The 16,541-nt window shown below is 44.4% G+C and overlaps 1 protein-coding gene across 2 annotated transcripts in view; it reads right to left on the reverse strand.

Moving 5' to 3' along the window:
• Positions 1-846: 846 nt before the first annotated feature.
• arhgef40 (Rho guanine nucleotide exchange factor (GEF) 40) overlaps positions 847-16,541 on the reverse strand; it is a 40,283-nt gene continuing 24,588 nt past the window's right edge. For both annotated transcript variants that reach the window (XM_044021428.1, XM_044021427.1), the window contains exons 16-27: positions 15,618-15,809; positions 14,556-15,083; positions 14,079-14,470; positions 13,071-13,320; positions 12,518-12,607; positions 10,999-11,205; positions 8,120-8,299; positions 6,448-6,628; positions 5,207-5,317; positions 3,890-3,999; positions 2,032-2,081; positions 847-990 (exon numbers count right to left, since the gene is read on the reverse strand). In XM_044021428.1, the coding sequence (XP_043877363.1) occupies positions 2,055-2,081; positions 3,890-3,999; positions 5,207-5,317; positions 6,448-6,628; positions 8,120-8,299; positions 10,999-11,205; positions 12,518-12,607; positions 13,071-13,320; positions 14,079-14,470; positions 14,556-15,083; positions 15,618-15,809 (2,268 nt within the window). In that variant the 3' untranslated portion in view covers positions 847-990; positions 2,032-2,054. The remainder of the gene's footprint in view (positions 991-2,031; positions 2,082-3,889; positions 4,000-5,206; positions 5,318-6,447; positions 6,629-8,119; positions 8,300-10,998; positions 11,206-12,517; positions 12,608-13,070; positions 13,321-14,078; positions 14,471-14,555; positions 15,084-15,617; positions 15,810-16,541) is intronic.

Consider the following 16,541-nt stretch of genomic DNA (forward strand, 5'->3'; position numbering starts at 1 on the left):
ACACATTTTTTTGTTTTCCTTTAGCTTAGACAAACACATATAGGTTATGATGCCCTGTGTGTGTGTGTGTGTGTTTTCTGTCGTCGAGGCAGCGCGTACTGTACGTGCTCGGCTGTAACCTTTGCCCGTCGTTGATTTAGCCGCCGTACCGACCTCTGAAATGGCTGCAGTGAGAATGTGCGAGCATGTGGATGTGAACAGTGTCTCCACTGTCCTGTAACAATAAGAATGACTGCATGTGTGTGTGTGTGTGTGTGTGTGTGTGTGTGTGCTCACACCACCCCTGCCTCATTTACATAGATGCAATCACACCTAGGCTATGCCACTCTTTTTTCTTTTTTTCACACACACACACACACACACACAGAGGCAGGAAAACAAATCTCCAGTCATGCCGCTCGGCGATGTGAAAATGACAAAGTACATAATACATTCTAAATCTGCAATCCTGCGATGGATTTACGGCCTACATATTACTTCCTGTTTATTATCAGACGCTGGTGCATGTGATGCGTTGACTCGGCCCGGCCCCGTGCAGTCAGTGGTTCAGACCAAGTGGTTTGGCCTAGTGGGAAGCCGCGGGGCAGACAATGGCAGCTCTGTGTGGCTCAAGTGCCTCTGGTGTCAATGACTCTGCCAGAAACTGAGACTGGCAGATCCAAAATGGCGGAGGGCAGAGAGCCCTGCTGGTGCTTGTCATGCCGTTGAACGGGCGGGTACTTTTTTTTTTATTTTTATCCTCTTTGGACGCGGCGTTTTCTTTCATATGAGGGCCGGGGCAGGGGTAAAAAGCCGGAGCAGTGCTGCTCCCACTAATCTGCTGTTTGTTTCAAGAGGTGTGTGGGGAGAGAGAGCGAGAGAAGAAGGAGGAGAGCAAGTAGTGTGGGAGAAGTTCAAATAAAAGTCCCAGAGTCCTCTTGCTCCCTGAAGTCCAGTTTGGCTCGACCACAGGTGAAATAGAGATGTTTGAATCATCAGAAGGTCCAGTTTCTGATTGTTGGGGAGTTGTAAAACAATTATTTTCATAATCAGTTAATCATTTATCGTCCATATAACGTCAGAAACTGTGTCCAAACTTCGAAATAATGACGATTTGTTTTGTCCACAAACCAAAGTGATGCGATTGTAATGATTTTATTTTGTTATAAGAGGCAAAGAAACCGGAAAATATTCACATATTGACTTTTTTTTTTCTTATTTTAGCCTTAAAAGGGCCAGAAAATGTCTTGTGAGTAACTGTGGAGAATAACTTTGAATGTCTAGCAGGGATTTACAATTCACTGCATGTTAAAATAGTGCATTAACAATTAAAAACAAGGAAAAAAAACACTGATATTGCTAAATATGACCAGATCGCTGGTGACACAGACTCTGATTCGCCAGGTTCTTGCAACAGCACGGGCGAAATGACCGTAATAACCGCACGCTGTGCTTTGACGCACAACTTCTCAGCTTTCAGAAACCGTTGGGAGTTTTCCGCTAGCACAAACTGTCGCGTAATTACGGTGTCCTCTGCGATATGCTCGGTGTTAAAGGGTTAATCATGAAAAAACATTAACACACTTAATCAATATTATACCCTAGGACCGACATTGCAATATTAGAATAATATCTTGTCACATGAAAAAAATAATCTGAAATTGCCACCAGATTAAAAATCTGAAAGGCTAAATCGTGTGGTTTAAGGAGAAAAGAAGAGAGTATCATCTGCGTAGAGGAGTGTTGAACTACAGTAAGCTTCATTGTCACGTTAGGAAATGAATGTTAAATTCAACATTTTTAAAACTTAATCCCGCTTTGGAGTTTGTTGAGTCAAATACTGTTTAAATGAAGTTATAACAGAGTGACTGATTTTGTAGATCAGTCATGGGACCGAATACTCCGCGAGTTTTGTATAAAACCAATGACGTCTTTGATTTAATTGACCCCTTTTTCTTTTTTCTTTTTTTTTAACGGACTTGTTTTTCACGTATCGCAACGACATCGCTTAAAAAAAAACAACCACAAAAAAAATAAAACAAAGTGACTTACTTTTTTTTTTGTCGTGACGACAGTTACACGGCGGTGGAGGGAGACTGACTCTGAGGAGAGGAAACAGAAACAGTCACATTGTAGATTCCGTGCTTAAGCATGCGTACATACCCAGTGTGTGTGTGTGTGTGTGTGTGTGTGCGCGCACGGGCGGGCGAACCCTCCCTCTGTTGTTGAATATGTGCATATCGCTGTCTGTGTGTTTGCCCTATCTGTTTGTGCCGCGTGTGTCCGTCTGTCTGTCAATCTGCTCGCCGCACAGTCTGTTTGCCAATCTGTCATTTTCTGTTTGCTAGATAAGGAGATTGAGGGATTGTGTGTGTGCGTGTGCGTGCGTGTGCGTGTGCGTGTGTGTGTGTGTAGGCAGAGCAAATTCATTTAAACTCTATCATGGTCATGCCATTCAGGTCCTGCCGTTTGCCTACAGCCGAGAAGACGCACACATTCCTCACAAACACACAGGAATGCATGTCATGTTGTTTTTGTTTAAAGTCGCCTCACTTTCATCAGGACAACTCTTTGTTTATAGGAATCACATTTTTATGTGACAGGTCCACATGTGCAATAGAAGAAATGTGTCATTTTCTAAATGCCCCTTTATCAGCGACGTCTTTTAAAAACTAATTGATGAGGTATTTTATTAATTGCTCATCTGCTGGAGTTCTCACACTCAACCATCTCTGGCGTGGACAGAGGAGGGTCCGAAAAGGAGAAAAATAGCACTTCACTTTGGGTGGACATGGAGAAGAAGAAGAAGAATGTGCAGATTGTTTCAAACATGACAGAAAGGCAACGGCTCAACCTTGACACGGTTCCTAATGTGCCTAATAAAGTGGCCGGGGGAGTGCGTGTACTGTGAAAAGACGCGTCACGTCAGCAGTCGAGGCGAACTGACTGCTGATTATAAAAGGAAACATTTCAGGAATCTGAGGTCAACGACCATGTGATTGCAACATCTCCAGTCTCCGAGTCCAGCTGGGAAGCTTTTGTTGCGCGATGTCCCGTCTTTGTTTGACTCTCTTTCCAACTTTATTTCTAAAGCACTTTAAAACAGCCAGAGTAAGTGCATTCTGGGTTGTTTTTATATGAAAAGCACAGGACTCTACAATCTATGATATAAATCATTTCCTTCTGGTCAAACGACCACATCGTCTCTTTCGCTTCCCTGGAAGCCAAGCTCCACCCACGATTGGGCGATAGAAGAACGACCGGTGTCTCTTCAAACGCCCGCAGTCTGTTCTCATACAGAGTTTGGACGTCTTTGGACGGCCACAAACAGAGCAGGACACAAAGAGCCGCTGGACGTCCTCCATTGTTTTGTTTTGCGTCGCGTTCGCTGTTGACGTCGCGCTGGTAAAGAAACCGTCTCGGGGCTTTGCCGTTCCCAGACTGAACCGTACCGCGATGGAAACACGACATAGATGTAAGTCGGAACGTTTCCACAGGAATAATGTGGACGTCGTCGTACTGGTCATATTCAGTGTGCAACATTTCAGTTTTAAGAATTACTGCTCCTTCTTGTTCTTTGAGCGTAACATATGATAATAGTTGTTTTACATGACATTTTTTGTCTCCAAACCTGGCTGTCGACATGACGACGGCAGTGTTTTGATTTAGATATTTCAAACCAAACATTTAGTTTAGGTTAGCTGTCAACAGAATCTAATTGAACAAGTTCAGATTTTTTTCAGAATAAAAGCTCTGGACTTGATTTTTTGTCACTGGCGGGCCAGTTTTGGCCCACGGGCCGCCGACTTTCCACCTTTAAAAATGATCATATGATAGATGTTTGAAGACGTTGTGCATTCACTGTGTTGTGCTGAGAGGGTTCGAGTGAGGAGACTTTTTTTTAACCCACCTGTGAGAAGCTCGCTGAGCCGGAGCTTCTCTTGAGGTCCCTCCCAGACGCCGGGGATCCCCCCTCCTTCTGACTGCCCACAGAGGAGGAGTCTGAGCAGCTACTGTGGACTGAGAGAGAGACACAGGGTGTGTGTGTGTGTTTGTGAGTGAGAGACAGCGTAGTGGTGTGTGTGTGTGTGTGTGTGTGTGGGTTAACAGACGGTGTAACTAGCAGTGCAAAGAAAGACACGTCTCTTTTTTTGCTTCACTACGTTCCAGTAATGACACCATCCTGCATTCAGGCGTGATTCCCATTTCTCATGCCAGGATTGTTTCCTATATACATTGCACACACATAAACCTACATATCTCTATATATGTGATTTAATCATGTAAAAACCACTGTGTCATAATGTCTACTTGAAATTGAAGAGACAAAGAGAGAGGAGTCAGCGTGAGACGGCTTTTTTCTCCCCCCCCTCTCTCTCTCCTCATCCCGTTCAATGAATTTCTCACACCATGTTCTGTCCCACAGGACAATTCATGCATTGAGACCCTGAGCTGCTGCTGCTGCTGCTGCTGCTGCTCAACGAGCCACCTGGTGACCAGTATGTGCAATTACACCCGCACATGAATGGGAACTGACTTTAGCTCCAGGGCGACAAACTGTGGCCTGTGAAGAGCAGATAGAGAGTGTGGATTCTGAGGGAGTGGGTGTTTCTACTTGACTTAAAAATATAGTTTAACCCTGTAGATGCAGGTTATTCCTCCTCCTCCTCCCAAGGAGTATAATAATGGTTTTCTGTGATTAGACACACATTTGGACCATCAGGACCAGGTGATGCGTCCACAAATCCAGGATTTCATTTAGTTCAATCACTTTTTCTTATAAGAATAATAGTGATTAACACGTAAAAGTGTAGGAATCTGTTCTCCGTTTGATGTCGCTGTTAAAAAGCCCTTTCAGGTTGGAAACACTGGAGTCGCTGCTGCTGCTGCTGCTGCGTACCGTAAGTTCGTGTCACTTAAGGCAAATCCGAACAAAGGATTTCAAACACCGCAGTCACAACATGTCAGATTGGGAGTTAATAATGGAGGCGGCGGTGGATCAACAACTCCTGTGTGCATTGGTGTAAAATCGCTAATTTTCTCTATGGACTTTGGAGCAGGGGAGAGAGCGCACTTCTTAAATCTTTACTTTCTGACCACAGGAGCGCCTGCCGGCACCTGAACTACACCTTAAAACAACAATTTTGCCCGTTCAGGGTCACATTTTTATTCCAAATGCTTTTCTTTCAGCACAATTCCCCCCCAAAAAACTGTGCAGGTGTTTTACCTCTGTCATTGAGGCTGTAGATGGAGTCCAGCTCTGAGCCTGGACTCCCCGTCGCGTCCAGCAGCAGTTTACTGGAGATGCCCATGCAGAGAGACTCCTTCAGGCACAATTCTGGAGTTCAATAAAAGAGCAGAAATTAACATAATTCCAGGTCTATGGGTGATTTTATGTGCTTTTATTTCAAAAGGGCAAGAACTTGCTCCGACAGGGGAAGCGCGGTTTGTTTATCGCTCGGCGAGGTGAGAGCGACTGTTTAAACACAGAGTAACTGTGCGAGGGAAATGTGTCTGTGCCTCGCTCTCCTCCAGCTGCAGCGCATCCACAGTGTGATACTGTAATTTAAGCCAACTGCAGGAGGAAGCGGCGCTGAGACGTGAGCTTTCATAGACACACAGAGATGGATATACTCTATGACATGTGATACTGATGCATGGGAACTTGTGCTTGGAAGGGAATCTGAAAATCAAACGGCAGACTGGACCACTGCTGGTTATTTTTATCTCTCGAACCGAGATGAGAAGAAGCTGCTTTTTCATACTTTTAAAACCCAAAGTAAAACAAGTTTGAGCGGCCGAGCCGCTGATTTAACTGAAGCTCCACTGTGTTTTGACTCATGTTTTCCCCCGCGCTGTTGACATTTAGGCGGAAATTTAGCAACGTGTGGCCTTTAAACATCCTGCTTCACGATGAGTAAGAGCTGGAAAATGGGTGGGGTCAAAGGTCAAACAGAGCGAAGAGTTTACAAAAAGTCGGCGTCTGTATTATAACATAATTAGAGCTTGGAATTCTTATCAATTCAGTTAAAAATGCAGGAAAAACTGTGGAAAAAGTAGCTTTAGTTAAGTTTTTTTGTAATTACTAAATATTTCTAGACGTTTAAAGTGATGAATTTAATATTTTCAAAGATGTTTTCATATTTCAAATGTCATATTTCACTGTATTTATCATAATTAAATTAAACATTTCAAACCTGAACAGCATTTATTTGTCAAAAAGAACTTCAAATCCATACATAGATATAGATATAAATTAGGTGTCGGCATTGGCCTCAAAAATCCAAATTTAGATCTTGATGGTTTAAATGTTTCAGTTAACAAAATATCCGTGTTTGCTTACATTAAACAGTCATTAATATTCCATTTTATGGATTACAGCTAAATATCAGACCCTAAATGACATTTGTTTGTCATAAAATGTGATCAATAATTGCTCAACACTCGGGGTCAGAGGTCACAGCGTACCTGTGTTGTTGATGGCGTGCGTCCACAGCAGGTGTGCGACGTCGTGAGTCCACGCCTCCTTGTCTTCCCGGTTGCGCGCTTGCAGCGTGACGCAGTCTTTGGTGCGAGGAGCCTGACGCACCCACACTTCAAACTTTAGCCCGTCCTCGCCGACGCTCTGAGTCAGACCCATTTCACCCGTCTGTGGAGGGAGAATTTGGAAACGTCAGTGAACAAGATCGAAGAACCTTCTTCTTCACCTGCTTGGAGCTGTTGCCATCTTACATAATCATGACAAAATTCATCCTTGTCTCAAAGGGACTAGAGAGCTCCCCCTACAGTTTTGGAGTACATATACATCCATCCATCGTCTACCTCTTTATCCTCCCTTCCAGTCGCCTGTCCATTGTTTTCAACGGAGTTGACAAATACAAGCCCGTGAAGCCATGTCTGTGCCGGTTGGCGTCCGTTTTGCACACTTCTGTTAATCATTTCTCGTCATACGGAGAGAAAAAAAAAGTCGGCCCGATGTTTACTCGTGCGTGGCTCGGTCAAACAGTCGTTTCCTCTTCCTCGCTTCCATCGACAACAGTTTTCTCTCTTCTTTCTCGCCGGCTCTGCCAAGATCCATCCGTCCATCCAGGGTCGTGGGGGTGCTATGCCAATCTCAGCTGGCATAGGGCGATAGGCGGGGTCACACCCTGGACAGATCGCCAGTCAGACAACCATTCACTCTCACACCTATGGACAATTTAGAGCAAGGGTCCCCACTTTTTTCCAGTGAGGGCCACATAACTTTTCCCTTCTCTGATGGGGGGGCCAGTCAGTTTGTAACAGAAAAAGTGTGACGATCACAGGGGTGCCTAAATGTAAACATTCATTGTTTGAACGCACCTGGTGATTGTACTCGCCAACAGACTCACGGCATTAAAGATCTTTCTTCTTTCTTCTCGGGACACACCTCCTCCACGACAACATTCAAACATTTCTTGACAAACTCTCCCTCAGTGAAAGGTTTACCGCAGCTTGCTAACAGAAGCTGGCCCGAACTGATGATTGGTTCAGCTGAGTTTGGCGTACAAATGTAGCCTGCTGAGCTAACGGTCCACTTTGTAGCTTAGGGAGTTTGTCTGCTCGCATTTGGCCTTGCAAGCTATCATACTTTGTCTTTGTGACGGGATTCATAATGTCGGCGCAATTTATTGGGGGGGGGGCGTTCTATGACTGGGGTAAAGTGAGGTCGTAGTAGCAACATTTTTTTTAGTGTGGCTCACAATTCAATTCAAATGAGCGTCATTGACGTAAGGAAACATTTCCAGGGATTCAGTCAGGCAAGCCCACTTCACCCCAGTGTTCCATGCATGCTTTAGTCTCGATTGCGTGAAAAAATGCGTCTCTGGTATTGTTCAGGGGGCCGGGTCATATGTGGAGGCGGGCCGTGTCTGGCCCCCGGGCCATAGTTTGGGGACAACTGATTTAGAGTGTCCAATTTACCTCATCCCCAAATCTGCATGTCTTTGGACTGTAGGAAGAAAGTGGATAACCCGGAGAAAACCCACGTACACACAGGGGAAATCATACAAGCGACCACGTTGCGAACACAACCAATATGACCCAATTTGAAATCGGGACGCAACTAAAAGATGAAGCAAAAGTGGAAAATATGACACTATGTTTGTGTGTCGCCGCTCACTTTGATGCTGTGTTTGTAGCTGTAGGCGACGCGTCCCGGCCCGGGGCTCTTCTGCTTGGCGAAGATGACGACATGCTGGTAGAGGAAAACGTTCCTCGCGCCGGCCCGCTTCCGCCGAGCGCCGCCGCACACCATCAGCTCGCCCTGCCGCACCAGCTCCCCGCGCTCCGCCACAGGGATCTGGAATCAAATATTACACACACATTAGGATGTACTAATGTTGACATTAACGAGCCATATATCCTGAAATGGAGATCGGATTGCCCTTTTATTGCCAGTGGGTTGAAGAGATTATCCTGGTTTCCACTCAAGTTTTATTTGATTTATCAATTGAACTGAAACAAGTCGAAAAACTGGAATTACTGACTAGTAGATACAGTATGTGTTTCTGATGACCAATGCAGAGGCACAGATTTCGTAATGTAAGCTTGTCGATTGAAAAAGGAAATTTGATCTTCAGGAGACTATAATCATGATAAAGTCACCTTGACATTTGGCCTTTGGTCACCCAAATTTGAACATTTGTTCCTTAGATCTAAGGAACCATCTCTGCCAAATTTGAAAGAATTCTTCTCAAACTACGGCATCCATGAGGCAATAAGTTAACAGTTGACTCAATCTGTGATCATTGGCTGTCCAAATCTGTCCAAAATTCCTTGAAATGTTGTGGATTGGACAAACAATCCAAACACTCTCATGATGCTCTTACGCTAGCGCATTCAAGTTGCCTCCAGTCCAGATATGATGACCATTTCTTGAAGATGTTCTGACTATATCAAACTCAAGGTCACAATGACCTTAATGTTGGACCTTCAAACACCAAAATCCAAGTCTGCATGAACATTTGTACCAATTTTTTTAAGGATTCTCTCAAGTTTAAGTGAATGTTTGTGCAACATGTGATGGAATTTCCTTCGAGGTCACCGCGACCCTCAACCTTCAAGCACCAAAATCTGCTCGGTTCATGTTGGCATCCAAGTGAACATTTTCGTACCAGATCATAAAGAAATTCCTTTCGAGCTTTCTTGAGGTGTCGCTTTTACGAGATCATTCATATGTTCTGTGAGATTAGCACTGACCTTGACCTTCTACCTTCTCTAAGTCTTTTCAGTTCATCTTTGAGTCCAAGTGAACGTTTGTACCAAATTGTCAGAGGATTCCCTTGAGGTATTTGTGAGATTGTGAGGTCTCATGTGAGTTCACGCAGAGCTTACTTTTGACCTTTCACCACTACAATCTGTTAAGTTCTTTCTTGGACAGCCCCAGATCGTAGGATTGCCTGGAGGTCTTTCCGTTGTCACGTTTAGAGGGCAAAAACTCGCTCGATCTGCGATCTTTGGGTGTCCACATCTGTTAAGTTCTATATTGAGTTTAAGTCAACGTTTATACCAAATTGTCACAGGATTATGTGTGAGATTGCGTTTGCAGGGGAAAGAATTTTACACTGAGCTTTTTTTTTTACAATCTGTTCATTTCTTTGGGTCCAAGTGAACGTTTTTGAACCAAGATTTTACAGACGTTCTTGTCACGTTTTCTTGAGACGTTGCTCTCACAAGATTAAGAATTAAGGTTCTGTGAGATCAGCACTTAGCGAACGTTTGCACCAAATATTCAAAGGATTCTCTGGAGGTCTTTGTGAGCTGTTGCGTCTACAGGGGAAAAGCTAACTCAATCTACGATCTTTGGCTGTCCAAAATTCGTGCTTTCTTGAGTCCAAGTGAACATTTGTACAAAGTGAGATTTCCTCAAGGTGTTATTGAAATATCGAGTTCAAAATAATTCCTGAAAAACAACAGATAACATTTGAATTTTTCAAAAAAAACACAAACACATTTATCTTTTGACATGAGCTGTAATTGCTTTTGTTATAGAAATAAAAAAAACCTCCTCCTTTCACTTACTCAAACTTTCAGTTTGCAACAACTTTAGTCGCCGCTCAATCAAAGAAAGGACAAAGACACGTTTATTGTGACATTACGTCTTCTGTGGTGACACATTTCCCTCTCTTCTGTTGGATCTCGGCTCTAATTAACCGACTGACTCACGCCTTTTGTCAAATCGGGACTTTATTGTTCACGTCAATTACAGGGTTGAGACTTTGAGCGAGGCTGCCGCGAGGCTCCAACCACGGGCAAGAAAAAAAAAACAAAAAAAGGTTGATAAAAAGTCCACGGTTACACAACGCGCGATACAAAGACACGGGGGGGACGGGGACAAACAACGTGAAGAACTCGCTCCCACTGTGAAATTAAAGTGTGAAAATCAAATTTACCAGCTGCCGGTGACACGACTTTATTTTTACACCTCTAGAGACGAGTGGGTCATGATGTAAGTGATGCTTCATGAACACCCACATCCACACCTACACACACACACACACACACACCTGCACTTTATTTCACTGCACTGTAGTTTAAAGCGGTTGCAGCATCATTTGAAGTGGCTCACTGAGAGTGTTTGTGCTGCTGTATTCTCACCCCACGCCCAAAAGGTGGAGGAGGGGATGGTTTTTGTGTGTGTGTGTGTGTGTGTGTTTGTCACGACCAGCTCTGATTGATACCGTCGTATCAGCAGTGGTCTCAAACCCGCGGCCCTTCGATCGATATGTTTGTTTTTTGATGTTTACAGATTCATTTTGCATCATTATTGTGTCAGTGCATAGCCAAACTAACACCTTTGTTTCAAAAATATCCCCGTAATCGTTTCAGGATATATCAGGATATATCAGGATATATATATATATATATATATATATATATATATATATATATATATATATATATATATATATGTATCTATATGTATACATATATATATGTATGTATATTCCCTCTGAGGGAAAAACCAGCGGGTCATAAAACTGCGACGGGCGTTCTCACCGGACATCCTGCAATGAGGTCACTGGCCCTGAGGTCCTCGCCGTGCCGCTGGGCGTGTCTCAGGATTGATAGGGCGGAGTCCGAGGCGGGGTTTATCCCCCCCAGCTCCTCCAGGGCCTCGCAGTACTGCTCGAGCCGCTGAGTGGGAGCGTGGAGACAGTGAGGGAAGGCGAGAGGGGAGAGCGGGGAGGAGGCCGGGAGTTTGGACTGAGGGAGAGAGAAGAAGGAGAAGAAGATGTTACAGTATCTACCACTCGTCGGGGGCGGAGCCAATTTCAGCTGACATAGGGTGAAAGGCGGTTATACCCACAACAACCATTCACTCACTACGGTCTATTTACAGTGTCCCACAGTCAATTTAAAGTTTCACCAGGATTCAAACCGGTGACCCTCTTGCTATGAGGCAACACCTCTATCCACTAGTCTGCAGTGTGAATTTAAATGATTAATTTACAGTGTAAAAATATAGCTATATAGCTCCACCACCGTCCTAAAAGTGCAGTAAAAACTAGATTATTATGATTATTATGACTGATGTGAGCACAGTTTCTATGTAAATGTGCTTAAGAGCCAAACATTTTTGGGTGTTTTCTCTATCCATTATGTATGAATTCAGTGATTTAAAACATTTAAATGTTCATTTTCAGTATTTGTAAATAATTCTATGCACTAGTTTCACGTGGAAGGTTGTTTTTCTTTCTTTTTTTTTTTACTCTCAGATTTCATTCCATAACCCATTTCATTTGTCTAATTATTGTTTTGGTCACTGAATCTTAAAGGAGCCCCCAATTTTATTCTACAATTTACTGGTCAAAAAAAAAGTACTTCAATCAAACACATGCTGTTCCTGCTTCCACAACTATAACAATCCTCATCATCGTCGTCATCTAACCTCTCTCATTCATCACCATCACTGAATCCATAAACCTGCTATCTGCTGCTGTGTCAGCTCACACTGCCACCTGCTGGACACTCCTCACCACACCTCCTCCTCCTCCTCCTCCTCACATGGGGCTCAGATTACCTCCTCAATAATCCGCCATTAATTGGCTTTCCTTGTGAACGTTAAACATTGTAATTAACTTTTAAGTGTACACGCCTTGTTTTCTAATCACCGCAACGTTAATTGTTTTGCGCTTCATCCGCGGCCGTGATCTCACACTCACAGATTGTCCAAGAAAGGGAACTTGTTTATTTTAGTTTTTTTTGCTTATTTTAACCATAAAATGTGCTGTAACTCAGTGCTTTTTCAATTTTTTCTAAAATAACTGTCAATATCTGGCAGGTATTTACAATTTACTGCATTAAAATATTGCATTAACAGTTTAGAATGAATAAAACACACTGTGGTTGTACACAACCCCAGATTTAGTGTGTTAAATTTAACATTTGAACAGTATAACACATATTTAAAATAACATTTGTTTGAGTCTTTGTCTCCATGTGCAAAAAAAGGAATGAATGAAACTGCTGGAATTGCGACACTTTCTGTGTTAAAGGAGTTTTTAACTTCACTTACCTTAAAGAATTCTGCAGCCTGAGTGACCAGTGCAGAGTCCAGTTCTGGTTTAGTCCTGATGTAGTGGGAATATTGTAGAAACTGCTCCCTCTGTGTGTCAAAGAAATTCAAAATATTAAGTTGATATTTAACCATTTTAATGTTGAAGCAATTTAAAACAAAGTTATTTGATATTTTCTCCTTATTTAAAGCTCACTGAAAGTTGACTGTAAAACATTTAATTCATGATGCTTTAAAATATAATAGTATTTCGTTGACAAAAATGAATTTGCTTTGTTTCATCATTCTTGCAAGGTTTAAAAATACATTTTCATATTTTATTCTTTAAGTTTTATGGATTTCCTTCCAAAAATGAACAAGAATCCTAAATAGTGAAAAGTTCTGGTGATGTTTGGTGCCAAAAATCCTCTGCCTTAAAAAAATTAATTAAATCCTGATTCATTTATATTTTACACATAAATTATAAAGTCTTGGGGAACCTCTAGAATAGAATGTCAAATAATGTGAGAAGGAGAAAAATCTGTCTTTATTTGTCTTTCCTGAGCTCACTTACATATTTACTGAAGCAGTCCTGCTGCAGCAGGCTCTGCACGAGGGCGCCCTCCATGGCCGGGAGGAGGTTCTGCGAGTGGAAGGAGCTCAGGCCGGCCCAGATGGGGAAGAGCGAGTCCGCTCTGCCCCTGATGGAGGCCGGAGTGTCGGAGAGCTCCAGCAGGGGGAGGTACGTCTCCTCCACGCCTTTGAGCACGGCCACGTACTGACGCTCTGAGCTGAGCATCCTGCACCACAGCAGGTACAACTTACTGAAGAGAGACAGAGAGAGACAGAGAGGACAAACACTGTCAGTCATGGTGAAATGATCTGTCATTGTTCACCGGCTGATGATCAGGCCTTTTCCTTTTGTGCGTTTAAAACCAAGAAAGACGTTAACCCTGGATTGATTTTGATTTTATGGCTGTAGTATTGTTGAAAAAAAAAGTTCTTCTGAGCCTTCTGTTCCTTTTTTTCCAAAATAACTTTCACTTTCGATGTGTGGCAGTTATTCAACCATTTAGGAATGACGGTGCTGAGAAGCTGACGTCACAGACGTGTGACGCGCTGGTGAATCTCGTCTGTGGGTCGCACGCTGGACAGATCGCCAGTCAATCGTTTTTGAATTTTCTAGATATCACAAACGGTCCAGGAGTTACACTAATGAGAAGTACACATGCCAAATCCTGTCAGTGACAGAAGGGTTAAAGGTCAAACTCAAATGACCTGTGGGCCAATCAGCATCTAGTCTGATCAAAAGGGGGCCGGTCTAAAGTGAAAAACAACATTAAAACATTGAAAGTCTGATGGTATTTGTACAGATCCCTTTCAAAGTAAAAGTGTTTGTTATTGAGATTAAATGATTTATCATTATTACAAAAAAAATAAATAAATAAGGCATCTGGAGGATAAAGCCATAGACGATGGATGTAAAACAGCCTTGGGTTTGGACAGTTGAACATTTCTCAACTTCTGACGCACGTAGCGCGAGCAACAGTCGGACGCAGCGAAGAAGGAAATTTAAAGACACCTTTGGGGAGTCGTGCCGGCTCTGTCCGTGCCCGTCTCCCTCTCCGTCCTCCCCAGCAGCACGTGTTGCCGCGGCGACCCCGTGTGATCCACTACCTCCTTGCTGCTGACCTCCACTCCTCGAATCAACACTCCCCCACCGCCGCCGCCGCCACCGCCGCCACCACCACCACTGGCCCATCCAGGAACAGCCGCCGCCATGCCGGTCGCGACCACCGGGTCGGCAAACGCCCGCCTCCCCAGCCACGACATGGGAGAGTTGCGGCTGGCCCCGCCCACCGGGGACTCGGGTTTGGGCGTGGCCGTGCCTCTGCGCGGCGCCAGCAGGGCCTGGAGGTCGAAGCTCGGGTGACGCTTTCTGGGAGGCTTGGCGGGGGGCGGAGCCTCTGTGGGCTGAAGGGATATGACACATGACGTTAGCAGCGACAATAAAAAAGAAAAAGTAAAGTCCTTTATCTGAGAAACGCTGCAAACTCACACTCTTCTTCCCAGGATTCAGCAGGTTCTGCAGGAACTTCCCTCCTCCAGCTCCTGCTGCTGCTCCTCCTCCACTTCCTCCCCCTGCTCCGTTACTCTTGCTCCCCTTATCCTCTCCGATCTTCAGTGTGGAACAGGTCTGCGGCCTGAACAGTGAGGCCAGGGACCCCCACGTCTGCAGGCCACCCTCGCTGCCTCCGGCCCCCAGTCCCCAGTCGCCCTCTCCCTCGGGACCCATCAGGTCCCACAGGCTGCTGGCCGACGGCGTCTTGGACCTCCCCTGGTTCTGGTTCTGGCTCCGTTCGGGCTGCAGGAAGCGGGGTTTGACCTGAGCTACGGTTCTCTGGTACCGCTCCACCGTCTGCGTCCAGAGGTCCAGCAGCACGCCGCCGCCGAGCTCGATCGCGAGAGAGCGGGCGTCCTGGAAGCGCGACGGAGGGATGGGAGGTAAGGAGGCCAGAGGGCAGGTGGTAGGAGCTGAGGACGGCGAGGAGGACGTGGAGAAGACCGCGTCACACCACTGAGTCGCCTGAACAGGAGACGAGAGAGAAATAAAAGGTGAGTATCATTTGCTTTAAAGGGATATTTCAGGTTCTATAGGTGGTCCCGCTGTCCAGAACCAGGGGAAAAACTGATTTTTGCCACTAATCAAAAGTCACATTTAATAAAACCCTAACCCTCAAGTCTACGACATCTCAAGAACACGTTGACTGCTTTATGTCACTGTTAAAGAGTCTTTTACTGACTGGGAACTGAAGTTTTCGGTCGCTCACCCTCCTGCACCAAAGTCCATTGAGAAAATCAGCATTTTTCACATCACGGCACACAGGGGTTGTCGATCCACTGCCGCCAGATTTACCTCAGTGACACAAACTGGCCACACGAGGCAGCAGTGGACCAGCACCTCCTGTGCACTCCTGAGCTAAAATCACTGATTTTCTCTATGAGGTTTGGTGCGGGAGAGTGAAACTTAATTCCCCAGCTGTTTAATGATGAGATCCCCTGTTGTCAGCCATGTTTTGACCTTTCTCTCGGTGTCTTGTGTGCTTATCAGACGCCGTACCTCCGTCAGCGTGGACAGCAGCCTCTGCGTGTTGTCCAGCGTGGTCCAGCAGTCGGAGAGACAGTGGGACATGTCTCTCAGCTTCTCCCTGACCGGAGGAAGCCGTATCTGGACGTCGCTGAGCCCGGCCCAGTCCAGCTCGCGCCAGCCTTCCAGATCGCTGAGCACGGACAGCGTCTCGCTGTGCAGGTCCTGAGAGAATTCAGAGGAGAGTCACTGCGACGTCTCTGTCCACAGAAAGACCCTCAAGTGTTCAACTTTGGAAATGGTAAGTGTTCTCAACAAAACTTACATATGTCTCAGATCTGTTTAGTTTTTGACTCAATGAGTTCGTAAATAAGACTGAATCCGCATGAGTGTAAAACCTGATTTCCTTTCTAATATGGAATAAACTTCATCTTTAATAGTGCATTCACATGCTTCTGTTTCCTGGGTTGTGCAAAATTGGGTGTTTTTCTGTGGAAGCGTAGAAAAAACATGCGCTTAAGTGAAAAAATGTGGTATTTTCAAAGTAAGTTTGATGATTACGTGACCAAAAATAATCAAAACGCTGCTTTATGTATGTAATAACGCTTTTACTACACTGGGAATGTATAAAATGGTAAAAATGACTCTTTTTCAGCATGTAAATAAACTAAAAGAACCCCCTTTTAATGAAAATGCTAATATCTTCTTCTTCTACTATGTTATTTTGGCAGTTTAAGCGATAAGACGCTGCATTTTTTCAGCCTCAAACTACGAGTTTATCATCGTTTTAGTTTGAAGACAAAAACCTGAAAACACCTGTTATAGTCTCTTATATCTCGATATCTTTGGGCTAATTTTGACAATAATGATATTAGTCGATATTTTAAGTCTTAAATTGTTGCACAGTGTTTCAGGAAAACAACATTTATAACTGTTATGGCTGAACTACAGCGTAGA

This window comes from Solea senegalensis, linkage group LG3, assembly GCF_019176455.1.
Source record: "Solea senegalensis isolate Sse05_10M linkage group LG3, IFAPA_SoseM_1, whole genome shotgun sequence".
Classification (NCBI taxonomy): Eukaryota; Metazoa; Chordata; class Actinopteri; order Pleuronectiformes; family Soleidae; genus Solea; species Solea senegalensis.